The sequence below is a fragment of the Ilyonectria robusta genome (genome assembly GCF_021365365.1).
Source record: "Ilyonectria robusta strain PMI_751 chromosome Unknown BGZ61scaffold_3, whole genome shotgun sequence".
Lineage (NCBI taxonomy): Eukaryota > Fungi > Ascomycota > Sordariomycetes > Hypocreales > Nectriaceae > Ilyonectria > Ilyonectria robusta.
In genome coordinates this window covers 2025065-2049525 of record NW_025764437.1, presented here as the reverse complement: position 1 = coordinate 2049525, position 24461 = coordinate 2025065, and the positions used below count along the sequence as shown (strand labels likewise).

Genomic DNA, 24461 nt, shown 5'->3' with positions numbered 1-24461 from the left:
TGACGATGGAAGCGTCATCCTACCGAGTGTGGAAAGCCACCACCAGTTCGGGAGCGACTCTGAGGATATGAGCGACGCTGGTGACACGGTCAACGAGCCTTCTCGGTCAAATACCCCGGAAACATCTCTGACCTCTGACCTTGGTCATGTCAGTTATCGCGATCAATTGCTGGAGCGCCTCGCCTCGTTGGTCAGCACCGGTCAGTTATCCATCTACCCGGGCGGTCAGATTGTGCTAGACCAAGACATGCTTCCGGTGGTCCTAGTCCCACCACCAGTCATCCCTCCATCGGAACTACGCGATATTGAGAATGTTCTGGAAGCCTCCTTTCCTCTGACTCCAAGCTGGCTCAAGTTTCTTCAAGAAGTGAAGAGTGAGCTACTGCAAGTCAAGGCAAACAACGCAACCTGGACCCACGCGGATACCTGGGATCTCGCCAAGTTGGCTAACGAAGAGACAATGGCCGATGTCAATTCTCTGGCGAGCTTCTCGGATGAATTGACGAAGAATCCAAGCAGTGTCCGGAAGCTGAGGCTCTTGGGCCAGTTGCCTCAGAAGATCTGTCGCCTGATGGGTATTCCGGCCAGTCACACTTACGATGAGAGCGCCTGGCAAAAAGGCTTGGACGACAAGTTATTCGAACGGGATTACCCTTGTTACTCGAAAATCGACATGATTTGTCGGCAAATTCAGCTCTCCCGGAGGGTATCGCCACATGCCTATGCCCGTGATCGACGAGGCCCGTGCAACGTTGGTGAGACTCTTCGTCTTTTGGGGGAACACCCGGTGATCAGGCAACAATCCAAATTCATGGAAATGCCCGAGTTTGTCCATTTGAGCCAGAAGGTCCAGGAGATTGAGGGTGGGGATTGAAGCTGGTCTAAGGCCACGCGAGAAAGACCATTGTTCGGACAGTGAACAGTCAGTTTCTCGTACAGGCGATGCGGAAGGTTCGTGCCATCGACTGTTGGGGCAGGCAGGTCAAAGAGGACAGTAGGGAGTTTCGGCAGACTCAGTCTTGTCTAAGAATCGGGCATTGTTTTCAGTTTTTGTCGTTTTAAGTCACATACCATAGTATGTCGACCTCGGTTTCGCTTATGCTTAGATCGCAACCAGTACATCCCGTCATATATCGGAAACATGCCCTCCATGGCCAAAGTATTTCTCCATCTTGTTAACTCATGTACAGAGTTGGTCTGTCATTGTGAGGCAGCGGTCTACTCATGGATACGGTACCTCCGGTCGCCTTTGTGCTACTACTCTTGGGCCAAGTTGACAATGACGACACACCCAGCAAGAGAGCCACAGTAACACAAAACACATTGATCTACGTGTTTCAAATACTCGCACTAGCGCTGACGCCTGTTGATGGGGCTGCAGCAGGGCGCACGGGTGTTGTTGGGAGAGCCAATTAGGACAGGCTGGGAGACCAAGAACAGACGAGAGCATCAGTTATGGAGCCCAGTCTATCTTTGAGGGTGCCACACCACTTAATCACGGCGGACCGCGGTAGCTATTTGTCTACCTAAGCAAAACAAATGCTACCATCCCTGTAGGGTTCTCTCTCTTTGTGTCACAGGTAGGAGGGTGAACAGTGGCCAAACGAATTGCACAGACGGCACGTTCACTGCCTAATCTGGACTGCTATAGTGATGCAGGAAATTTGCACCCGATCAAAGTCACTCTCACAATACGCTACCTTACATTAGGGTACAAGGCATCGCCAGCACAAGGGTTCAGGTAACAGTTAGGATATAGTACTAGTATTTATCTTTAGATTTATTCTTATTTTTTTAGGACGCCTTATTATAAAGTAGCAGGAGATCGATTATGCTGATGAAAGCTCTCACGACACAGGCACTAAGGTGCGACCTCTCTGCGTTCCACTGTGGAAACAATAGGGGACAATGAATGGACAATGGATGGAGCCTTGCCACCGATGGCTGCTCTCCCTTTGTTCTTGGCACCCTTGTCCCCGTCTCAGCCTTCACTGTTCCGAGTATTCTTTTCTGCTAGCCCCGCCATCAAAGGGCGCATCGCCCATCCCCTTGGGATGACCGCTAACCTTACAAAAGGGATAGTTCGTCTTTGACCACCTCAGCCAGAGTCACCGACATCGCCTCCACTTAAAAAGGGGGAAACTCCTGCAACTTCGGTGTCGATCCGAGTTGGCCCTCTTTGCATCGTCGCATGCACCACAGAGTACAAGCGCGGACGTGCGCCGGACGAACCCTTACTAATTCGATCTGATAAGACTCTCTCTCCTCCGGCAATTTGCTCCGGATCGACTCTGCGCGTTCTGGTGGGCTGCCAGTTGTTCCAGCGTTCCTGCGTTCCTTCCATTTTTGCTTTTTGCCCCTCGCACTGCCGGCGCTAACCAGGGACCCCGGCAACCTGGTCAGTGAGGCTCCGTTGAGCAGGAGTTGGCAGGAGGTACGTACCCCTCACAAGCCACTTCTTCACTCCTCCCCCACCTGCGACCTGCGCAACCTGCGTCCTGCGACCTGACCTGCGGGCACTGAGACTTTGTGTGCTGCTGTCGCTGCTGTCGCGCAAGTGGTCGCTCCTGCTCCTTCGCCTTCCCAAGAAGATTGAACCTTAGTTGCTGACCGGCCTCCTCGCTCTTCAGCCTTGTCAAATCCTCTCCCGACACTCAACATCCTGGCCCTACAGATTCGACCCCTCGTTCCCCCGCGCCGCCTCCAACGTCCGTCATCGTTTCACTGCCGCTGCGCTTGTGCGCCCGAGTATGCGCCTTCCGTCTCCCAGATTCTTGCTCCTTCCCGAATAGCCCTTCTCTCCCGCTGCCGCGGCCCATTGACTGTGCTCCTTCCGCTGCCGTGGCCTCGCGGTGGCTCCGTGCGAACCGCCACCGGCCCTCGTCAACTGCGCTGCGGCAAGGCCATCATCGACCGATAATCACCGCCCGCGCTGGCCTGTCGCAACCGGGTCCAAGAGGACCCTTCCAGCGCCAATGGAGTTCCAGCCGACGTCACTCGAGGCATTCGCCCTATCCTCTGGCCCTCAGGAGCCCTCGCTGGAGATGCAGCCCGAGGCTGATGGCCATTTTGCCGCTCATTCTGCCGTCACTCACTCATCCCACCAGCCCCAGCGCCCAGACGACCAGGGTCCTGTCCCTATCCCCGCCAGTTTCGTCATCCAACCAACACCAGCCACAGATGTCCATTCCCCGAATCATAACCGCAACCTTCCCTCGCCAGCGATCGCATCGCCTCATCTCACTCCCTCACAGGGGCTATTGCCGCCCCTCTCCAACTGTCCCGCCTCGCCTCAGAGCTGCAGTGGGAGCTCCGAATTGAGCGATCTAGACCCCGAGTTGTTTCCCATCGACTGGGACCTCGATGGCCCCGCCGGCCACCAAGTATTGCGTCTCAAGCCGACTGTCGATCAATGGAACGACTTTCCTGCCTTGCTAGCCTTCGCCCGAAGTCGACATGCCGACGACGATGGCTGCTTCAAAATTATCCTACCGCTTGAGCTCCAGGAGCCCCTCCCCGAGAAGAGTTCTCATAAAGTCCCGGCAAACGCATACAAGCCTAATCAGATCAAGAAGAATAGCTTCTGGCGCGTCAACACTGTTCCATCTCTGGGCACCTTTGCGTCCTCTGTGCTCGGGCCAGAGTGCACCACCAGTGCTGCCGAGGCCGTCGACGATCTAAGGAAAATGTTCCGAAAAAACGATCGCAAACAGATTCGCAATGTTCGCTATCGTGTCGACGTCCCCGCCTGGACCCCAGATCAGCGCCGTGCTGCCGGCGTACCTGAGCGGAGTCCCATCCATCCACTGAAAGGAGACAAGCTGGATCACACCAGAGCCATCATTCCAGGAATCCACACACCCTATGTCTACGAATCTGGCCCCCACTTTGGAGCGAGCTTCCAGATCCATGCAGAAGATTTCCGTCTAGTCTCACTCAACCATCTGTACAAGGGCCGAAAGATCTGGATTGTGGTCCCTTCGACCGCAGTCGACGTTGCTGAGGAGGCTCTCGGACGAAGAGATAGGTGCTCACAGTTCATGCGCCACCGTGCCGAGTTCTTCTTTCCACAGAAACTCACCAAGCTCGGCATCCCCTTTCGCATCGTCGATCAACGCCCCGGAGAAACAATTGTCATCTTACCTGATGCATACCACGAGGGCTTCAGCACGGGATATACCATCGCGGAAGCAAAAAACTACGCCGACGCAGCCTGGACCACTGACACGTATCAGCCGTGTGAGACGAGCTGTCAGCTCGCCACTGCGATTCCTGCTGATCTCTTGAGACCCCTGGGAGAGGGTGAATCACGGTTAGACTTGTGTACCGGCTACGATGCAGTAGTAATGCCTGAGCCGGCGAAGCGGAGGGTGGAAGACGAGGATGAGGATAATCGGGATATTAAACGAATCAAGGAATAGACATCGGCGCATTGGGAACGGTCTGGAGTTGCTATTTTCACGTCACGGTTGAGTTTTATTTTGGGCGGCAGGTTGTGTTACGACTTCGGAATACCCAACACGTACGGCGTACTTCATCTATCAGGGCAAATGGGGCATGATATCATGGGTTTTGATCTTCCCTCTCTCGTATTTATAACATACTCGACAAGCAGCATCCCTTAGCGTCTCGGGTTTACAAGGTTTGAGGCTGGGATTGCAATGACTGTCAAGGACCTAGGGCAGCTTTCAAACTATTATAATGTCTGACCATTTTTGCCTCATCACGCTCCCAGATTGCCTTGATCCCATGTGTTAGTAAATACAATGTGATGCACAAAATCCTGATCCAGAATAATATACTACATCAGCTCGCTTGCTCAACACATCTAGCCCATTTTCCCGCTTTACTTTATATTCCATTCAAATATATGCTAGTTCTTTTTATTAATTTCAGAGTACAAGCCTACGATATTTATCCTAACCCGAGCCCAACTTGTAAGATTGTAATACAGTAAATTATATAGATTAGCAGTACACACCTCAGTACGGAGGGCTCTTTTAAAAATCTTATCTATAAGAAGTAAGTCCTAATTATTAGATTAGATAATAAGTATACTAAATACTTTCTAATTTCTATAGGCCCTAAAGGATAGCAGGCTACAGTATACAGTAACTGCTATATCCTGATTAGCAGTATATTACTCCTGAAGTTACAGTAGCTATTTAACGAGACTGTAATAGCTTTATATATCTTAAGTAACCGATAGGAATAAATAGATATAATATTACTAGCACTTAGATAAGACTTTTAAAAGAGTCCTCCGTATATTGCTTTGGATCAAGACTTTATATATTTTATTGTAATTGACATTTGTATTTATTTACGTAACCCATCATGTCTATCATTACTCCAACTAGCCGCTGACAATTGCTCCCATCATTACCAAGTTCGTGCCATGTAAGACGATGTCAGAGTATTTATCATATAGCTCCAACTGCTTTTCCTTATTCCTTCTATCATCTAACGTCGCTCACGCTCCTGTCTCTGAAGCTCGTCCCGGAACACGTTGCGACCACCGGTGGTGCCCTGTTGCTGGAACGAAGGGGTGACAGGGCTGTTGGCCAGGCTGCCGAGGGCATCGCTGTCACGGCGGGGTCGCTCAGGAGCATCGCGGTATTCGGAAGCGAGACCAGCGGCGCGAGTGTCGAGCTGGATGCCGTTGTCCTTGCGGCCACCAAACATGCGACGCGTCTTACGGCCGGTGTAGCCATCGCGCCTGCGGCTCATGATGTTGCCGAGTGAGATCTTGCGCGTCTTGCGGTTCCACAGGCAGCCACCGATGAGAAGTAGGACAATGGAGCCGAAGGCGACGGGCAAGGCGATGGTCAGGGTCTCGCCGGTCGGGGTGGGCGTTGCCGGGTTCTTGGGAAGCGACTGCTTGGAGAGCTGCACCCAGAGGGAGGTTGACTTGGTCTTTTCGGCGCTGCCCTTGATGTTGCTGTATAGGGTCAGGGTGACGTTGTGGTCGCCGGAGCCCTTGAGGTACTTGGACTCGACGGTCATGGGCCAGAAACCCCAGGCGGCGGGGACGCGGGAGAACTTCTTGAGCTCCTTCATCTCGCCGCTCGTCTCGTTGAGGTAGTCGAGGCGGACGGCAACTTCGTAGGTGGTGTTGTCCTTGGTCTTATTGAAGTAGTCGGGATCCCAGGTGACTGGTAGAACACAATCGTTAGCCCAGCGCCTCGAGCAATTGGTTCACTTGCGTTTACTTACCGTAGTAGGTTGAGCCGACAAACAGGGTGCTGTTGGACGCGGGGTCACAGAACGGCGCGTTCTCGCCGTCCTTGTTGTGGCATCGGGCAAAGGCACCCTCGCCGCTCTTGGCCGTGGCGGTCGGGTTAGGAGGGTCGCCAGTTCTGGTGGTCTTCTTTCCATATTGGGTTATGGTGTAGACGGTGGCGGTGATGTCGTGAGGGGCGCCGTGCTCGACTGCTGAGGTGGTTCCATCGATGACCGTGATCGAAGGCGTGTAGGTGGCGGCAGGCTGGCCCTCGTCGTCGACCGTGACCCAAGCGGCCGTCTGGTCGGCTCTCTTCTCAATGGCAGTCCGCTTGACAACATCGGGCTCCTCGACGGCGCGAAGGCGAACGGCCGGCTCCTCGACGCCGTTGTCAATGGGAGAACGCTTGACGACAACATTGTGGTCCTCAACGCCACGGTAGCGAATGGCCGACGCCGAGGCCGAAGCCACGGCGGACAGGGCGACGAGGATCGTAGACGCGTGCATGGTGTTGCAGAGAGGTGCTTAGACGCGTGCCCGGGGGTTTCGGTGTCTGCGCAATTGACCGGCCAGCTGAGGAGATGAGAGGAACCCAGACAGATGGACGAGAGAGGGAATGAATAAACGAAGGAAAAGGAAAAGGGAAGCGGGAAAGTCGGGATGAGAAGGACGAGAAGGATGAGATGGATGAGATGTGGATGACAAAAGACGCTCGGATGGAATTGGCCGCCAGCGTTACAACCAACCAAAGCGAGGCTTTTTTTTGCTCTCAGCTTCCTTCCCTGGAACCTCTACGAGCCCTGTACTTCCAGGTTCTCCAGCGCGTGTGGCTGGCGGCAGCCCCCCAGTGTTTTGCATCCTCGGGTGGCGGGCAGCGGGCCCACGGGGGACGATTCAGGGGGGTCTAGCGCTCTAGGGGCTTCCGATGGGGCGCCCGTGTGAAGCCGGAAGGCCCGCCAGAAGGCTCTAGCACCGGCACTACTGTAGGTACACGCCAGGTACGAGGGCCGCTGGGGGCATGCCGATAGTGCCGAGCCTGATGTCATTGCCGCCAGATTCGCCTGTCCGGTGTTACTCTCTTGAGACAGGCCTGGAGACGGGAGTGATTCAATGAATGCATCACCAAACATGCTTGACATATACAGGCGTTATGCATATTGTTTTCTCGCAACCCTGCCGGTGTTGCTTGGACAATATTGGAAATTGGCTCATAAACTGGAACCCATTCCTTCGTGCCGATCAATCAACTTCCCGACCCCTGCCCATGGCCAGTCAACCTACCCTGTAGTGGTATTTTTGTCAACGTCCGGTTTGCTGCTGATGGGCTGTTCTGCATCGTTGGTGGTGTTCCTGTGCGTCGTGAACATGTGGGATCATACGTGGATGAAACACGAATGCAATATCTAATCAATTTATGTTGCTGGTCGGATCTGTTACGCGAATTGGGAAATGAGACAGGCCAAGATGATGCTGTTCATGCGAGCATCGCGACTCGACCCAGTTTCAACATCGCCCCCCAACGGCATCCAGTCCGTCAACTCCGACGAAGCCGGATGAACATATAAGAAACCCCACTGAAAGAACAACAGTATGTACATGGCCTTCCACCTGATTCGGCTAGAAGCCCCCCAAAAAATATCTCACGCCAGGGCTTATGTGCCGCTTGTGCTTCGTCCACTTCAACAAGCGGGTCCACGAGATCCTCTGGTGAGATGGCCGAGTTGGTTATGGCGCCAGGTTAAGGTCAACCTTAACACCTCAATTTCCTGGTGGAGCAATCCTCCTGGGTTCGAATCCCAGTCTCATCAGCTTTCTTTTTTGCCCTTTGACGAGGAGTTTTGGGAGTCCTGCTGGGTCATGTTTTTTTTGTTGATACTCATCACTCAGTGTGAAGAGTTTTTAGTGTGGGTGGTTTGCAGCTTAGCAAGTGGATAATTAGCTAGCCAATCATAGTATAGCAGTTGCATTCCTTTATTGGAAACCCGAATAACAAGGAGGCCCTTTTAAAAGTCTTGTCCAAGCGCTAGTAACACCACATCTATTTATCCCTGTCGGTTACCTGAGATACATGAAGCTGTCAAACTCTCGTAAAGTCATCTGCCAAGGCCGCTGTAACTTCAGGGGTAGTAGGCGCCGCTGATCAGTATCTAGCGGTTGCTGTGTGCTGTAATCTGCTATCCTTTAGGGCTTATAGAAATTAGGAAAATAAAGATTAGCACAGAGGGAATACTTGTCAGTTAGAGTTCAAGCTGCTTCCTCAACTACCTGGCCTAGCCTCCCAAGACACCCAATTAACTATGTATGGGCGCCACAGGTGTGTGTGACATTCAATGGAGAGGAATGTAGAGGAAGTCAACCCCCAAAAGTCACTACTGATTGGCACGCTAGCATAAGCTCAAAGTCACGTTCGACATGTAATTATACTGAGGGACTGAGGGCTTTTTTCACCATGGCGAAAGCGCATGGACTGATTCCAACCTCTATATCAAGAGCCCTGGTCAATGACCAATGACTATATGTGACGAACATGCACTGAAACGGTGGAAGGATGTAAGATCTTGGAGGAATCATGTCGCAACTAAGAAATAGAGAACCGGGTTTATCTGACCATCCTAAAAGACGCCTGCTCGCTGCTGTTCCTGTATCCGACTCTCTGATGAGCATGTCGTAGGAACCCCAAAGTGATTCGCGAGAAAGGCAATTCCACACCAACAATCCGTTTTCGCCATGTAAATTGTCATAATTTCGATCCCTTCACCTCCTTCTAACGATCTTCACGATACCGTACTTGTCCATGCTTGCCGTCTCGTCACCCGACATCCACATGCCTCCGTTGGAGTTGTGCTCCGTGTCGACTCCGCCGCTCTTGTGCGCCTTCTCCATCTCTTCGCGGAACTTGGTCTTGGGCTTGCCGGCCTTGACGCGCTGCTTCTCGAAGAAGACGTAGGCCGCGTAGTATGTGATGTTGGTGTTGCCGTCGATGACGCCGCTGCGGCCCATGAAGGAGCGCAGGTTGGCGGCCGACACCTTGCGGTCGTCGGTGAAGGTCTTGGAGATCTCGCGCACTAGGGCGACCTGGGTGACGCCGTCCTTGGCCAGGAGCGCGCGGATCTTCTTGCGCACCTCGTCGCAGGTGTCGAAGATGGGGACGCTGTTGGACTGCTCCCTGGGCAGCGTCACGTCGCCGACGTCGAACAACTCGGCCGCCTTCTGCGTGCTCTCGGCCGTCTTGGGCTTCTTGGGCTTGGTGGCCTTGAGCGGGAGGCCCTGCAGCTCGCGCTTCTTGAAGAAGGCGCACGCCTTGTAGTACGTGTCGCAGCCTTGGCCGTCCCAGGTGCCGGTGCGGTTCATGAAGGAGCCGTACGCCTTGGAGCTAACGCATATGGCGTCTTGGAACTGGCCGACCTTCATGGCGCCGGAGTCGATCCAGGTGCGGATCTTGCGGCGTACCGCGTTGCAGGTGTCGGAGCGAGTTGGCCCCAGGCGCTCGTCATCCGAGTCAATCTCCTCGACATTCTCTGGGAACAGGTCCTCCTTGGTCTCGACGACATCTGACTTGCGCTTCCTGGAAGCTGGTTTCGCTTCGGCCGGGACAGGTGCAGCGACTGGCGCAGGCGTAGGGGTCTGCGGCACCTTGCCCGCCTTACTGAGCCCCGGCGCAACATTCTCGTTTGTCGGGCCTGGCGGCGACTGGTTTCCATGGCCAGCTAAACTCTGCAGATTTCCATTTGCCAACTTGGGAAGCGCATTCGGCGCGAGGCCGGGACGAGGCGCGATTGGGACGATATTGGCGTTGAAGGTGGCGAGCGCGCGCGTCGGCGACCACGACCACCCGGCGGAAGACATGTTGCAAGCGAGTTCGGAGTAGATACTCGAGAGAATGCGGTGCAGTGAAGAAGAGAATTCGTTGCTGCACCACGACGGCCAATGATCTGTGATGGCTGGCAAGCTGGCGATATCCTACGATGACGTCGATTGATGTCTAATAATGGCCGTTCGCACCTCCGACTGTTATTGTGTTTGACGCGTCTGCACTATAACTTGTATCGACCCGTTTTCCGTGGGCGGGGTATGATACTGTGCGCTGCAAGTGTACATCACATTGCTTTTTCGGCCGCTGTCGCATTTTCTACTGGCTTAATTAGTATCAGCCTGGTTGTATTTAGCCCTAATTATCCCCCGGTCTGTCGGAGCCGGAGCCGGTCGGGTCGGAGCGGGGCGCCGGAGCCGGAGCAGCGGATTTGAATTACCGGGTACGCTACAGGGCCATAGGTCGGATGAGATGCGATGCGATGCGATGAAAGGACTTAAAAACCGCACTTGAGCCTGGACTTCCCCATGGGTGATCCCCCGGGATGGGTCCTGGCCCTCAATGTGACATCTCCCCGCAGTATGCTCCGTTGTTGGATGCATCCGCCTTCTTCGGGGACTACAGAGTGGAACTCTTTGTTGGCGGGGGTCAGCAGAATTAATCTTCCGCGGCACATCGACTTGCTCGGCAATGCATACGGGACCCCATGGACGGCCAGAGAGAGTCAGCAGGGCTGTGGCGAGGTTGTGTTTCCATTGAGGCAAGTGATCATGTACATCAAACGCAGCAAGGTTGGGGCGTTCGGAGTTGTCGTCATGTTGACCCAAGAGTTATGTAACGAAAATGAGCGCCATCCGGGCTGGTTTTGGCTTCAATTTCGGTTGATGTACTAGGCAGTCTGGATCTATCACCAAATAGTGCACCCGGCCGAGAGAAGAGTAGCCAGCTAAGAGAAGATGGCGGAAATGGCTGGGACCGGAGGGACGTCGTTGGGCCACTAGCCTCAGATTTCCAAACTACGCGCCAAGCAGAAAAGGGGGCGTTACAACTCTCGTCCGGCTACCGCAGCCGTCGAGTTAGCTCGTACTCCCAGGAAAGTCTCGTCCAACCCCAGCTTGTTCGATGCTCCCTCCCTGTTGCCTTGTGGAGCTCGTGCGACCAAGTCCAAGGTGGAGCTGTGGGGACTCGTGGCATGACTCGCTTCAGGGCTAGACAGACTGAGCGTGGGGGAATCCGAGCATGGTTGTACAAGCTCGTGGGGGTTATATGTCGAAAGGAGGCGCCTGATCGACTCCCATTCGACGACTGGCTGATGGTTGATGGCGGCGGAATTCCTCGGCCGAGATGCTCACCAGATGTTGCTTTGCCTCCCTGACCGCTATCCCTTTCCTCGGGCAACCTTAGCCCAGATGAGCAGGTATAAATAGGATGGACGCGGAGGTCCTAATCATAGCTCCCATCTGAGAGGATATCCTGTGCTGCTTATTGACTTTTGACCTACTTCTTTCTGCTGCTGCTCCCGTATTCACTGCAAACCACTTCAGAATCCAAAATCGCCACATCATGACCGCCTCCGCTGGAGCAAAGACCAATGGCACCACCAGCCATCCTTCTGGCCCATCACCCACCCCTCTGAGTGAGGGCATCTACGTCCCAACAGTGGCCTTTTTCACTCCTGAAGATACTGTCGACATTGCAACCACACGAGCCCACGCTGCTCGCCTTGCGAAGACAGGCATCGCCGGCCTCGTAACACATGGGTCCAATGGCGAAGCTGTTCACCTCGACCGCGCAGAGCGACAAGCAATCACCAAAGCTACTAGGTCTGCGTTAGATGCTTCTGGTAAACCCCATAAGCCTTTGATTGCTGGGTGTGGCGCACAATCTACCCGAGAGAGCATTCTGCTTTGCAAAGAGGCGGCCGGCTCAGGGGCCAGTCATGCTCTCGTCCTGTCACCAGCCTACTACGGTGGCTTGCTCACAACGGACTTGATTCTTGAGCACTTCCGGGCAGTGGCGGATGCGAGCCCGATTCCAATCCTCATTTATAACTTCCCCGGCGCGTGTAGCGGCCTGGACATCAACTCAGACAGCATTCTTGCCCTGTCAAAACACCCCAACATTGTCGGGGTCAAGCTGACTTGCGGAAACACTGGAAAGCTAGCTAGAGTTGTGGCAGGAACCAAGGGGACTTCGTTCCGGACCTTTGGCGGGAGTGTTGACTTTACTATCCAGACACTGGCCGTCGGTGGGCATGGCATCATTGGCGGCACGGCAAACGTGGCTCCCAGGGCGTGCGTGCGGGTCATGCAACTCTGGACAGACGGCAGACAGGAGGAAGCTCGGGGACTACAGGAGATTGTAGCTCGCGGCGATTGGGCCGCGATCAAGGGAGGTTTCGTGTCGGTCAAGGCCGCCCTGCAACGCTATTACGGCTACGGAGGGAGTCCTCGGAAGCCCTGCGCTTTTCTGGAGGGAAAGGCTCTCGAGTCGCAGTTGGCAGGGTTCTCAGAGCTGGTAGATGTGGAGAGGACGTTGGAAGGATCTAGTTAGATGATTGCCGCAACTGAGAGGGAATCGGGTTAGGTCGGGCTTCAAGCTGGGAATGGAGTTAGTGCAAGATCTTCTGGTTAGCAAGTTGGAATACCCACTATCTACCTACTAATAAGGAGTGAATCGTGGATATTGTGCCGAGCCTGTTCAATGTGGCTTTGATCGTCACTCGATGTTACCTTGCGTCCCGCTCCTGCACTCGCCCACGTCCAAGGACGAGAGATTTGAGCGGTTGCGGCGTGCCAACGGGTCCTAGGAGTAGTCACCGATATCCCCAAATAGCGGCAGACAAAGAATATCGCCTCAACAACGAGTAGGTGACGGTCGTCCTTCTCCTCATAGTTGCCACACCCCACGTCTTACACTCCCACGCCCTAAGGCGTAGCAGACGGGAATGCAGGCCACCCCCAAACTGGCCGCCAGATGCAACCTAGCATGCAGGATAAATTTCCGCGTCCCAAAGATCTCTCTGGCGGAAAATAACTCCTCCAGCCGAGCTCTGCGGGTCCGTTCTAAACCCGGCGAGCTGGGTCCAAACATTTAGCGGAGTGGCATGAGATCCCAGTATGTAATGCTTTTGAGGCAATTGGTTCCTGGAATCTTATTATGTAGGTCATACCATTACCCCCACGGACAAGTCGATCTATCGAGAACAATGCTCTTTGCTAGCACCAAACATGCTCTAATGGTCATCTCCTGGGCTTGCCTTATTGTCCCTGTCCGAAAGAACTGCGTTTTCGGCAAGCTCCCTTCAGATGCCAAGGGACGCTGGGGCATCTATGTTATGGTTCTTGACAAGCAGCGTTATCCCAAATGCACGATGCATGATGCACGATGCACTATAGGTAAGAGGCACCATCGTCGTCGATCGCATATGCCTGATTGATTAGATCGCTCTGTCTCCGCCTCATCGATTGAAACTGAATGGGCAGCGAGTAGTGGAAGTTGGCAGCTCTACGGATGGGAAAGGTGCCGGCAGCAAATCAGCCGGGTCGACAATTGGAGCCTCCGATGCCACTGGTGCTGGACAAGCACGGAGCAAAGAAGAATTGGACATCCACGGCACGTACAAGGCCAATCTCGTGGTCGTGGTCGGAGAACTTCTGCCAGACGTTCCAAATAACTCTGTGAAGGCGTTCAAGAGGATGAGTGTCTTCGACTTTGACCACCACTCGATCCCTCCCACATTGCCCAATCTGCCCATCGTCGTCCGAAGGCTGGACGATGAGAGGACCAACTTGTTCCTTCTCCAGGACAAGAAGGATGGGCTGTGCAAGATTGCACAGCTTCCTCTCGCCGGCCGGGACAAGATCGTCTGGTATAGCGAGTGGACGGCCGGCGATGACGCCACTCAGGCCAAAACTCGACAGAACATTTGGCGAAACAACATCTCCAGCTTCTGTAAATCTTATCAGGAAGAACACCAGAATAACTTGTTGGATGTCCTCAAGAATGACGATGTAAGCCTAATCCTCAAGACTAACGATGTCAGGCCTAACCCTCAAGACTGACGATGTCAAGCCTAACCCTCAAGACTGACGATGTCAAGCCTAACCCTCAAGACTAACGATTTCCAGCCGAATCCTCAATCGACGATGGATATTAATCCTTTTGAGAAGTTGGTTTCTTCCACACTGACCAGATGGTCACTGTACGATCTGACGGGATCAACAAATTACATTGGCCAGACGCGGGCCTCTTTGTAGGATGCTCTTGGAGATGTTGAAATTGGAGTCCATCGAAGAAGAGGCGGCTGCAATCTTGCGGCACTTGATCAACAGCAAGGAAACATTCGAGTACGATGAGGCCAAAGAAGCGGCAAGTGCCTACGAAGTGAGTCTCTTGCATCATTCAGATCCATCTGTTATACAGATCGTAGCTAATTCACAGCAGGTCCTCTCGCCATCCATCCCCGAAGGAGTTGAAACGACAAATGTCAACGCCGAGCTACTGATGCACCTGGCCTGTGGTATTCGCGAAGGGGAGCTGCCCGACCCCGTTATGGAAGAAGCCTCGTACATCTTGTTCATCGAGAACTTCTGTGAGCTATATGCCTACATGAAAGCTGAGGGACTCCCGAAGCGAAGAGAAGCCATTCGGATCGCCCACCGCGTGGCCTTCGCTGCCTCTAGCCGGTCACTTCCCCCGGCGACCGTGGTACAGGATGTTGAAGCGGACCGACGAAGGCTTTTGTTGCTAGTGGAGCAATGCGGCGAAATGAAGAACCTTGCAATCCAAGCTTTAAAGGCATGGATGCTGCAAGGTCGTGACTATTTTCCTAGTCAATGCAACATCGCACCCGGCACCAATATCGAAAGTATGCCTGGTCACTGTCGAAATATTCTGGACGAGAAAGACTACGATACCGCGTTAAGCCGTATGAACGAGGTTCTTCATGTCTTCTATTTGCACAACCAGGCTCCCCTTTACCAGGTTATCAAGATACTTGAGTCTGAACGGGATGTGTGGAATGGCATCAAGGAGCAGCTGACCCGCGAGTCTATCGGTCGCGACAACGATACCGAAGAAGCGCTGGCGAGGACGCTTAGAAGAAGCTTGGTGGGACTTGGGCGGCAAGGATATGGATTGCAAGGGCACGCTCAGCTGTGTTCTGCAGGTGCTCTGCTTGTTGGATTTATTTCATACTTTATTTTATGATTTATTTTATGATTTATTTTATGATTTATTTTATAATTCATTTTTCTAGCAGCATCGCCAGCATTCTCGAGACTCACATCAGCATCAGACTCAAACTCAGCAAAGTCGTCGGAGTCAAGGGTTGGCGAATGGTTGTAGGAGGAGGCGACAGATATCGCAAGACAATCGTAGCCGAGACAAAAGCGGAAGGCAAGAGAGTTGAGGGAAGGGGAGGCTTAAGTACCTAGGCAGCGACAGGAGGTAGCTGGCCACAAGCAAGATAAACGCTGGCAGTAATTCATCACTATGCGTCGCTCGGGACTGAAAGACAGGGGTTTACATTCCCATTAGGAAAAAAAACATTTTATATTCTCATCATTGACTGAGCCTGTGAATATCGCAAAGAGATTATGTCGCCCAGAAACCCAAAACACTTTTCTTTATCCTCCCTTCAGCCATTATACCACCCTAAACAGCATATCACCATTATGAAACGCCTATTACGTGTATCCATGCAATCCCGAATCGTGAGAACATGATTGACTGAAAGCCAGCAGCCTCCAGTCCATGAGTCGCTTAACGGTGATCATCAAATGTAAGCGAGTGCGTCTATTCCTCTAAAATCCTTATTCATCAGGTTCTCCTGCCCTTCATAGTACCGTAGCCCTTCGGTTGCAGCCCATCACACTCGGAGTCTGAGTCATCTAGAACAGCAGAGCCATCTATCAAGAGCGAAGTCGAGGCCGAGGAATCACTATCCTCGGCATCACTGCTCTCCACGGACGCCGACGGACCATCGCCCTCAACGATTAGGAAAACCGGGACGGCTCCCATAATAGCAAATGCTGTCAAGTAGAACCAGGAGGCGACGGTATACCCGTGGTCGGCGCCCCATGTGAAGGCTGCGCCAGCGGTTGCGGGGCCTAAGGCTCGACCGATACCGCTGAAGGTGGTTGCGAACCCGTTGAGTGTGCCGAGGACGCGCACCGAGCTGCACGAATTGGTGAGAAGAATGGTGGTGGATGGGAAGCCGACAATGATGGCAGCACCCTTGACGAACATGACCAAGAGTAGGGCGGTTAAGCGAGCCTGCGAGGTTTCAAACAGCACGCAATAGGGAGTCAGGAAGTAGGCAATGGGCGTTATGAGACCTAAATATGTTAACAATCGTACATTGTTGGCCGTAATAGGAGCATGACTTACTGCAGACTTTGAAGCATTGTAGGACACCGTAACGGGTAACAAGCGGGGGATAGACGACAAACTGGATGAGACCGCAGACGATTCCGTACAGCGTGAAAATGGTACCAATCTCGCCAGACGAAAGCCCAAACCCACCAGAAAAATAGAATGGAGGCTTGAAGTTCTCGGGTGTTTTCTCCACAACAGGGTAGTTTAGGAAGACAGTGAGAGTCTGGTCATAAGCAACGGAATGGAAGGCCAAGAAAGAATAGACGAGCAGGTTGATGACGGTCTGGTAGGTGAAAACATCCCTCAAGCTGAATTGCTTGAGTTCCTGGGAGTGTTTCTTCAGCACCACCTTGTTCGGCAGAAGCGGAGCGGTGGCCTCGCCATCGACGAAGGAGCGTCGGCGGGAAGACACAGGCGCTGGAGTGCGTCTGAGGGATCGAGTGAGGCGCTGGCCAACAAGCAGGCCCCAGTCTTGCTTGCCTCGTTTGCTTGGGAGGGTTTCCTGGGCGGTGTTAGTGGAGTGTGGGGAGAGAGGGAGGCCAGGGATATGGCTTACATGGAGAAACAGTATGGCGCAGGTGACGGAGATGAGAAAGAAGACGGTCAAAACCATGTTGGGGAGCACAAAGGGGAAGCTCTTGAAGAACTCAATGTTGCCAAAGAGGGCAGGGTACTGCTTCGCAGGCTCGGCAAAGAAGCCGCCAAAGATGGGACCAATGACGGAGCCGATGCTCCAGACCAGGGGCATGACGGAGAAGGCTCTCGGTTGAAGTTCCTTCTCTGGCACCATCTCAGCAACCATGGTCCGGATAATTCCAACTAGATGGTTGGTCAGCGGGAATTGCGGCGAACAAGAGTGTTTTCATACCATTTCCATTGCTACCACCCTGAATAGCTCGCACAGTGATGGCCATGGGCAAGCTCGTAGACATGCCCCATGCGACGAAGCAAACCATGGTCGTGAGCAGACCAGTGATGATGGTAGGTTTTCGGCCATACGTGTCGGAGGCCTTGCCCCAGAAAACCGCCGTGATGCTCTGGGAGATGGAAAACACGCCGGAAGTGAGGCCAGCCCATTTGGCAACCTTGTTCTGCTCGATGCCGAAGCTCTTGATCATGGCGGGCAGGTATGGGAAGACGGAGGTATAAGCCATGGGCTCAGCGACTCTGGCAATGGCTGTGTCGCATGTTAGCGGTGGGCGTGAGACAGTGTGGAGGGTACCTGTTGACCACAGTGGGTTGCCTCATGATTGAGGTGTGTCTGCTGCTATTGCTGAGGCAGTCATCTTGTCGTGAGGTCTGCCTGCTCAGGATGAGAATTGGCACATGGGAGCGTGTCGAGTCACAGGGAACAGGAGCATCCGCGGTGGAGCAGACAGACAGACAAGCAGACGAACAGACACGGGACAAAGGTAGAGAGAGAGAGGTAGAGCAATGTTCCTACAGAAGACTGCGGTTTCCAGCTGGTGCGGTGTACGTGGGTTTGTGACGCAAGGGAAAGGGAGCGAGGGGAGTTGTCATGACGCAACCATTCCCCGCGGCCAACTCGCTGCCACTTGGACGGCGATGGCTTGAGTATAGCAAGGAAGCGAGGAATTTGCACCGTCCTTACCCAGAATCGCCAGCTGCTTGGCGGGCAGCTTGGGCTTTGACCGCGATGATGCTTTGGTGGACATTGTATTGGCTCGATTCGCGCGACGCTGGGAGTGGGGCACAGGGCGAGGCGAGGCGAGGCGCAGGAGGGCGAAGAAAAATCCAGTTTTCAGAATAATGGGGGAGCAAGCGAGCGTCTACACGATGATGCTAACGATGAAGGAGTAACGATGTTAGGGGCGCCCAAAACGAGACGTCAGATCCCGACGACTGTGCGAAGGAAGACGGCAGAGCAAGAATCCAAAAGCTGAGAGGAGGTTGAAGAAGAGAAATGGGATGGGGAGGAAAGTAAGAGCGAGAGTGAGAAGAGACAGGAAGTTATTAATGCGCTGCTGCGGTTGGTTGGCTGCAGATGTGCAGAATGTGCACTTGCAAGAGGAAGATCCACTCCGATCCAAGCCATCTGCACTGCACCGCGCTGCACCGCACTGCCTGACCCCCAGTCACTAGCCCGTTGCGTACAGCACTGTAGCTCTGCGAGGCATTGCAGGGGTTGCGTGAAGTTTGCGATGGGGAAGAGGAGGCGAAAGGGTGTTCTGTCCAGGGCTTCCCGCACCGCGCAAGGGCATGTCATTGGAGAATGCCGTCGACTCCCCGAGTGTCGACCGGGTTCAATGAGGCCGGCTCGAACCAGGTTTCCAGCGGCTGTGTGGCGGGGACGAAGCGGTCACGGGCACCGGCGAACCATGCCGCTCACATTCCGGAGTTCCGTAGTCCGCACATCGGCCGCAGCGTGCCTCAGCTGTGACGCCTTTCGCATCCATCTTCTGGCGGTGGCGGCGGTGTGCTGTGCGAGTGAGACAACAGAGGAGGACGAAGGAGTCACACACGGCCAGCGACAGTTTCCCCGTTGAACAAAGGCCGTTAGCGTGTGCAAGGCGTCTCTCCTGCAATGTACTCCGTACGGCTACCTACCCGTAGTTGCTTTCATCGTCCCTGTCCCCTGTCCTGCATGGCGAGTCAACTGACGACGGGAGGCGGGCGTTTGTAAAATTTCCACCCTCGGCCGGCCGACAGCGGAGCTCCTCCGTAGCATTCGGCCCAGGTTCATCAATTGCTTTAGCTGGTGGGTGGGCCGTATGTCTGAGTAATCTCAGTGCATCCCACCATCTTCTACTGCGTCAACTGTCTAGCGAACGCCCCCCGCCGCCGCCGCCTCCTCCCTCCACGAACTCAGTGGGGTGGAGGGGATTATTTTGGCTGTCCGATGGATGGCCTCCCCGGCCCGGAAGCGACGCTTTAGGGCAACCCGGGGTCTACGTACTTACTACGTAGTACAAAGTGTACACACACCTTGCAGTACTGAGTGCGACACACATCGTTCACGCATCCACACATAACGGCAGCGGGGCACCGCGCCCTTCAATCCCTGGTTCTCAAGACGGGCCCTCCAGACTAGGCACGGGACCATCAAAAGTGATGGATGTGGCTGCATTGGTGCATATCTGCACAGATCAGCACTTGGTTTATGCACGCCGATCACAGGTGGCTGAACTCTCCGGGCCAAATACAGTCCGTTCTTTGGATCAATCCGGCCTCGATCCTCGATCCAGCACAAGCCGATAGCCGTGTTGATCCTTCGGCTGTGGCTGGTGAGCTGTGGCGGATACCAACTCCACCCAAGCCCCACGCCTAGCCCCACGCTACGTAGTATTAACGCCGGGCCGAGAAAGGCAGCTTGCAAGTTGGAGCGACGTAACACGGGCAGGTGCGGTGCGGAGACGTCGGAGAAACCGCGTGATTGGTAGATAAGCCCCATGCGAGACAAACGTCATCGCCAATGCCATCACGCCTTGACTTCAACGTCGACTCCCCGAGAGCCATTAATCCACCATCATTACTCTACGACTTCCATCGAGCGACAATAAACCTCAAGGAAACCACAGGCTGGTTTCTGGATGACGGCGTCGTTGAGTCCATCGCGAGTTAGCCCGTCGCGCAACATTCTCCTACAATGAACCCGTCGTGAGTCTGCCTCCCATACTTGCGTTGCCTTACGCCATCAGCCTCCTCTGCTCCTGCTGCCTGATTCGCTCCCTAGTTCGCTGCCTGATGACCCAGAAGGCGTCGCGAGGCTGACTTTAAAATACACCAGCTTGGCTTGTGGACTGACCCTTTCCCCTCTAGCAATCCCTTATCTGAGAAAATGGCCAACGAGCGGACGCCTCTCATACAAATTGTCCATACCGCGCGTCCTAGGAGGAGATACCCGCATCAGACATGCCGCCGGTTCTTCACCATTGCTTCTAGCGCTATCCTAATCTACGCCTTCACATCATTCGCCTTCCATGCCTTCTTTATCTGGCCACTCGAACACCGTCATGGTAAGCATGGCCACTACACTGCACGCCGTAAAGGATTGAGTCCCGAGGATGTGCAGTCCATTCTCTTCGACACCCCGTCCCCTGAACAGGCCGAGGAATGGAGCCGCTACTACACTTCTGGTGTTCACCTTGCTGGCACAAACTACTCTCAGGTGACTTCCCCGTCCCAATGCATAGAACGTGGAACTGAATTGTCGTCAAGGCCGAGTGGACCAAGGACCGTTGGGAAGAGTGGGGAGTAAAGTCTGACATTGTCTCTTACGATGTCTACCTCAACTACCCCGTCGATGCAAGCGTCTCGGTTCTGGAGAAGCCGAAGAACGCCAGCGACTGGAAGGTAGCTTTCAAGGCATCCCTAGAGGAAGATATCATCAAAGAGGATCCTACCAGCTCTGTTGCGAACAGAGTTCCAACCTTCCATGGCTACTCAGCCAGTGGCAACGTTACGGCGCCTTTCATCTATGTCAACTACGGCACCTACAAGGACTACGAAGATTTGGTCAACGCTGGAGTCGATCTTGAAGGCAAGATTGCCATCGCGAGGTACGGCGGCATCTTCCGCGGTCTCAAGGTTAAGAGAGCCCAGGAGTTGGGCATGATTGGAATCTTGATTTATAGCGACCCTGGCGATGACGGTGAGAGGACTGAAGAGAATGGGTACAAGATCTATCCCGAAGGGCCCGCAAGACACCCTAGCAGTGTCCAGCGTGGAAGTGTTGAGTTTTTGAGCGTCAGCCCAGGCGACCCGTACGTCATTTAACTCGTGTTTGGGTAACCATGAACTAACTTCTCTAGGACTACGCCTGGCTGGCCATCTAAGCCTGGTGCTCCCCGGGCTCCTGTCGATGTCTCCACCCCGTCCATTCCTTCTGTCCCTATATCCTATGTCGATGCGCTCCCAATTCTCAAGGCCCTCAACGGCCATGGCCCCAAGGCATCTGACTTTAACCAATATTGGAATAAGAACCTCGGACTAGCTTACAAAGGCGTCGAATATAATATCGGACCTACCCCTGACAATGTCGTGGTCAACTTGTTCAATGAGCAAAAGTATGTCACTACTCCTCTCTGGGATGTCATTGGAATCGTCAACGGAACCGTTCCGAACGAAGTCATTGTCGTCGGAAACCATCGGGATGCATGGATTGTCGGCGGAGCAGGCGATCCGAACAGTGGTTCCGCGGTTTTGAACGAGGTAATTCGTGGAGTGGGCAAGGCTGTCGAGGCAGGATGGAAGCCTTTTCGAACCATCGTCTTTGCCAGCTGGGATGGCGAGGAGTACTCGCTCATCGGCAGCACTGAGTGGGTCGAGGAGTATCTACCCTGGCTGTCAGATGCCAATGTGGCCTACGTCAACGTCGACGTTGGTGTTGGTGGACCTCGATTCCGCGCCTCTGCAGCGCCTCTCCTGAACCAGATCCTCCGCGATGTTACTGCCCTGGTCCCATCTCCGAATCAAACAGTCGAGGGACAGACAATCGGTGATCTTTGGGACGGCAGGATTGCTACGATGGGTAGCGGTAGCGATTTCACCGCTTTCCAGGACTTCGCCGGTATTCCTTGCATCGACATGGGCTTCAAGGAAGACGCACAGAGTGCGGTTTACCACTACCACAGCAACTATGACAGCTTCTACTGGATGAGCGAATTTGGTGACCCCGGTTTCAAATATCACAAGACCATGGCTCAGATTTTGGGCTTGACAATTGCAAAATTGGCCGACACTATCATTATCCCCTTCAACGCTACCGAGTATGCCGAAGCGCTCGGGGGCTACATCGACCAGGTGGAGGCCAAGTTTGAGCCTGCGTCTGAGCCCCTCACTGACGACGAGATCTTTACTCTGCGTGCCAGCGTTACAACTGATACTGTAATGGGAAGCGAAGACGCCTTCAAGAAGAGCCTCCGTGGCATTCGGGAATCGCTCATCGCCCTGCGTGTCAAGGCAGGCGAGCTTGACGAACAAGCTGCTGAGGCCAGTCGCCAGCTTGTGGAAGGCATCCCATGGTGGAACATCATCAAGAAGATTCGACTCGGAATCACCATTGCCAAAGTCAACAAGCAGTATAAGTTCCTGGAGAGAAGTTTCCTATATGAGGGCGGCCTTGACGGACGAACGTGGTTCAAACATGTGGTGTTTGCGCCTGGCCTTTGGACTGGCTATTCGGGAGGTAAGTGGTTATTTAATTGTTGGTTGCTTGACGTTTGCTAACATAGGACCAGCTGTATTCCCTGGCTTGGTAGAAAGCATCGACGCCAAGGACTATATCAACGGCCTAAAGTGGGCTGGCATTATTGAGAGTTGTATTACGAACGCCATCCAGAGCCTGAGTGAGTGATCTGAAGGAGACGCCATCGTTGGTTGGGTATGACATTTGGATGAAATGTTTTGGATTTGAGACGGGTCACATATCTCCGACTAATAGTTGAGGAACGATGTGAGCGAATATCATTTACACGACTCTCTAATGAGCGACAGTCTGTATAGAGCGCCAGTGCGACTCCCTCATTACTCGACGCCAAATGGTATCCTTAAAAGCAAATACAACCAAACCTTGATCTTAATTCAAATCTCAACATCTCTTCTCTCTTCTCCGTATACAACCGACCCCAAAGTCATCTACTAGTAGGCGCCATAAGGAAGTAGGCGCCCTAAGGAAGTTGGCTAGGGTAGGTGGGAGCCTGGTAGACAGCTTGTCCTGGAGGTGGAGTAGGCTGGTTGTACGGAGGTTGGTATGTGCCCTGGGGAGGCTGAGGAGGCGAAGGAGACGAATGCTGGACAGCAGGAGTTTGCTGGAAGGTGTTTCCAGTGGGCTGGGAGACTATCGGAGGAGGTTGGTTATAGAACTGCTGCTGCTGCTGCTGACTCTGAGGCGGGAAGAACTGCTGCTGGCCCTGGGGACCTACGGACGATGGCTGCTTCTCGTTAAGCTGCTGCTGAGGCTGGAAACCCTGAGGCGGCGGAGCCTGGTTGTACACGGGCTGCGTGTTGAAGGCTGCATTCTGGCCCACAGGAGCAGCGTACTGCGCGCCTTGGTAGTTGATCATGCCCTGGGGGTGGATTTGGACCGGGACAGCGACCGCAACCGGGGCGGTGCCGGACGGGACGGCATTACAGTGGAGTCCGGCGCGGCGGTGGCGGCACATGGCAATGCTGTGGATGATGAGAGAGATGAAGAAGAATAAGCTGCAGAAGGGGATTTGGTCAGTGTTTGAGCAGAGCAATAAGGCGGAACTAGCAATGTCGACTTACAACTCAAGCGCGCCCAGACCAGAAGCAGCGGCGAGAATGGCACCGAAGACGAGAGCGCTGCCGGACAAGGTGCCATAGTAGCACGTGTAGTAGTCGCAGTAGTCGGAGCTGGCCGCCCAAAAGTAGGCAGTCTGGGCTGCGAGAAGGGCGAAGGAGATGAGCCAGAAGAGCAGGAGGAAGATATCCAGGGAGAGGACGGCCCAGTAGTTGTACAGCTGCGGCGCGCACTGGTTGGCGATGACCATGTACAAGGATGCAATGAAAGTAGCGATGGCCTGTCGCCAAAAGTAGAGTCAGCATCATATCTGATCTGCAGTATCTTTTGGTGTAAACCGGGCGAGGGCTGGAAACTCACGGTGAAGAGCATCAAGCAGTTGCCGTCGAAGGCAACGATGTAGACCGTGTAAGAGACCACGGCGAGGATGATGAAACTGAAGACGAGCTGGAAGATGCGGAGGACGGTGAAGCCGCGAGGATAGTTGGGAAAATGCTCCTTTCCTTTGGCGCGGACGGTATTGTGTTGAGTCATGGCCACGGCGGTTCTCTGGTGTTTTTGATGTTGGTGTTACGTTATTCTTATTCGGTCGAGTTGCTTTCTTAACTCTCACCACGCGCAGAGCAATGGGAGATGGAGAGCCGAGTTCGTGAACGAGCGACAGATGGGATTAACTGAAGACATGTAAAAACAACAACAGGGAGAAAAGCAGAAGAGAAAGGAAACGAGAGCAACAAAACTGGTGATACGCCAACCGTTCCAAGGGCCACCCACCACCACCCTGACCCAGACGCCAACGCACAGTCTAGGAGAAGAAGCAA

General features: G+C 53.9%; 9 protein-coding genes and 1 non-coding gene across 10 annotated transcripts; 6 read left to right on the top strand and 4 right to left on the bottom strand.

Moving 5' to 3' along the window:
- The first annotated feature begins 393 nt into the window (after nucleotides 1-393).
- On the top strand, nucleotides 394-1123 carry BGZ61DRAFT_443465 (uncharacterized protein). Its single transcript, XM_046244873.1, has one exon. The coding sequence runs from the start codon at nucleotides 461-463 to the stop codon at nucleotides 872-874; it is 414 nt and encodes a 137-aa protein (XP_046109754.1). The 5' UTR covers nucleotides 394-460; the 3' UTR covers nucleotides 875-1123.
- Nucleotides 1124-2191: 1068 nt separating this feature from the next.
- On the top strand, nucleotides 2192-4711 carry BGZ61DRAFT_503469 (JmjC domain, hydroxylase-domain-containing protein; the record flags this gene model as incomplete). The annotated part of the gene is made up of 2 exons (XM_046251769.1): nucleotides 2192-2217; nucleotides 3152-4711. The coding sequence occupies 2 exons, from the start codon at nucleotides 2192-2194 to the stop codon at nucleotides 4419-4421; spliced, it is 1296 nt and encodes a 431-aa protein (XP_046109753.1). The 3' UTR covers nucleotides 4422-4711.
- A 752-nt stretch (nucleotides 4712-5463) lies between these two features.
- On the bottom strand, nucleotides 5464-6730 carry BGZ61DRAFT_528221 (uncharacterized protein; the record flags this gene model as incomplete). The annotated part of the gene is made up of 2 exons (XM_046253221.1): nucleotides 5464-6155; nucleotides 6217-6730. The coding sequence occupies 2 exons, from the start codon at nucleotides 6728-6730 to the stop codon at nucleotides 5464-5466; spliced, it is 1206 nt and encodes a 401-aa protein (XP_046109752.1).
- Nucleotides 6731-7929: 1199 nt separating this feature from the next.
- Nucleotides 7930-8031, top strand: BGZ61DRAFT_t55. The gene has a single exon. It is a non-coding gene; the product is annotated as a tRNA-Leu (tRNA).
- A 725-nt stretch (nucleotides 8032-8756) lies between these two features.
- On the bottom strand, nucleotides 8757-10489 carry BGZ61DRAFT_443459 (uncharacterized protein). Its single transcript, XM_046244872.1, has one exon. It carries the CDS (start codon nucleotides 10067-10069, stop codon nucleotides 8978-8980), a length of 1092 nt encoding a protein of 363 aa, XP_046109751.1. The 5' UTR covers nucleotides 10070-10489; the 3' UTR covers nucleotides 8757-8977.
- Nucleotides 10490-11433: 944 nt separating this feature from the next.
- Nucleotides 11434-12861, top strand: BGZ61DRAFT_382734 (uncharacterized protein). The gene has a single exon (XM_046242671.1). The coding sequence runs from the start codon at nucleotides 11598-11600 to the stop codon at nucleotides 12585-12587; it is 990 nt and encodes a 329-aa protein (XP_046109750.1). The 5' UTR covers nucleotides 11434-11597; the 3' UTR covers nucleotides 12588-12861.
- A 381-nt stretch (nucleotides 12862-13242) lies between these two features.
- On the top strand, nucleotides 13243-15245 carry BGZ61DRAFT_584827 (uncharacterized protein; the record flags this gene model as incomplete). Its single annotated transcript, XM_046256373.1, has 5 exons — nucleotides 13243-13432; nucleotides 13527-14047; nucleotides 14165-14238; nucleotides 14294-14420; nucleotides 14481-15245. The coding sequence occupies 5 exons, from the start codon at nucleotides 13243-13245 to the stop codon at nucleotides 15243-15245; spliced, it is 1677 nt and encodes a 558-aa protein (XP_046109749.1).
- A 310-nt stretch (nucleotides 15246-15555) lies between these two features.
- BGZ61DRAFT_132792 (major facilitator superfamily domain-containing protein) lies at nucleotides 15556-17778 on the bottom strand. Its single transcript, XM_046237177.1, has 5 exons — nucleotides 17646-17778; nucleotides 17284-17592; nucleotides 16972-17234; nucleotides 16428-16917; nucleotides 15556-16375 (listed from the first exon to the last, which is right to left on the bottom strand). Exons 2-5 carry the CDS (start codon nucleotides 17567-17569, stop codon nucleotides 15858-15860), a joined length of 1557 nt encoding a protein of 518 aa, XP_046109748.1. The 5' UTR covers nucleotides 17570-17592; nucleotides 17646-17778; the 3' UTR covers nucleotides 15556-15857.
- A 2082-nt stretch (nucleotides 17779-19860) lies between these two features.
- On the top strand, nucleotides 19861-22984 carry BGZ61DRAFT_443450 (uncharacterized protein). Its single transcript, XM_046244871.1, has 4 exons — nucleotides 19861-20033; nucleotides 20164-20544; nucleotides 20595-21139; nucleotides 21188-22984. The coding sequence occupies exons 2-4, from the start codon at nucleotides 20215-20217 to the stop codon at nucleotides 22602-22604; spliced, it is 2292 nt and encodes a 763-aa protein (XP_046109747.1). The 5' UTR covers nucleotides 19861-20033; nucleotides 20164-20214; the 3' UTR covers nucleotides 22605-22984.
- Nucleotides 22825-24432, bottom strand: BGZ61DRAFT_132744 (uncharacterized protein). Its single transcript, XM_046237176.1, has 3 exons — nucleotides 24001-24432; nucleotides 23646-23920; nucleotides 22825-23579 (listed from the first exon to the last, which is right to left on the bottom strand). Exons 1-3 carry the CDS (start codon nucleotides 24172-24174, stop codon nucleotides 23045-23047), a joined length of 984 nt encoding a protein of 327 aa, XP_046109746.1. The 5' UTR covers nucleotides 24175-24432; the 3' UTR covers nucleotides 22825-23044.
- Between the last annotated feature and the right edge of the window lie 29 nt (nucleotides 24433-24461).

What these genes read in the sequence shown, in the direction of transcription:
- BGZ61DRAFT_443465 (XM_046244873.1), top strand. Translation starts at nt 461, where the DNA reads ATGGCCGATGTCAATTCTCTGGCGAGCTTCTCGGATGAATTGACGAAG.
- BGZ61DRAFT_443450 (XM_046244871.1), top strand. Translation starts at nt 20,215, where the DNA reads ATGGCCAACGAGCGGACGCCTCTCATACAAATTGTCCATACCGCGCGT. An exon ending in CTGGCACAAACTACTCTCAG is followed by an intron (nt 20,545 to 20,594) that starts GTGACTTCCCCG and finishes ATTGTCGTCAAG; the next exon opens with GCCGAGTGGACCAAGGACCG. An exon ending in AGCGTCAGCCCAGGCGACCC is followed by an intron (nt 21,140 to 21,187) that starts GTACGTCATTTA and finishes TAACTTCTCTAG; the next exon opens with GACTACGCCTGGCTGGCCAT.
- BGZ61DRAFT_132744 (XM_046237176.1), bottom strand. Translation starts at nt 24,174, where the DNA reads ATGACTCAACACAATACCGTCCGCGCCAAAGGAAAGGAGCATTTTCCC. An exon ending in ACTGCTTGATGCTCTTCACC is followed by an intron (nt 23,921 to 24,000) that starts GTGAGTTTCCAG and finishes TTTTGGCGACAG; the next exon opens with GCCATCGCTACTTTCATTGC. An exon ending in GGTCTGGGCGCGCTTGAGTT is followed by an intron (nt 23,580 to 23,645) that starts GTAAGTCGACAT and finishes CCCCTTCTGCAG; the next exon opens with CTTATTCTTCTTCATCTCTC.
- BGZ61DRAFT_132792 (XM_046237177.1), bottom strand. Translation starts at nt 17,569, where the DNA reads ATGGCTTATACCTCCGTCTTCCCATACCTGCCCGCCATGATCAAGAGC. An exon ending in GCGCCATACTGTTTCTCCAT is followed by an intron (nt 16,918 to 16,971) that starts GTAAGCCATATC and finishes AACACCGCCCAG; the next exon opens with GAAACCCTCCCAAGCAAACG. An exon ending in ACAATGCTTCAAAGTCTGCA is followed by an intron (nt 16,376 to 16,427) that starts GTAAGTCATGCT and finishes TAACATATTTAG; the next exon opens with GTCTCATAACGCCCATTGCC.
- BGZ61DRAFT_443459 (XM_046244872.1), bottom strand. Translation starts at nt 10,069, where the DNA reads ATGTCTTCCGCCGGGTGGTCGTGGTCGCCGACGCGCGCGCTCGCCACC.
- BGZ61DRAFT_382734 (XM_046242671.1), top strand. Translation starts at nt 11,598, where the DNA reads ATGACCGCCTCCGCTGGAGCAAAGACCAATGGCACCACCAGCCATCCT.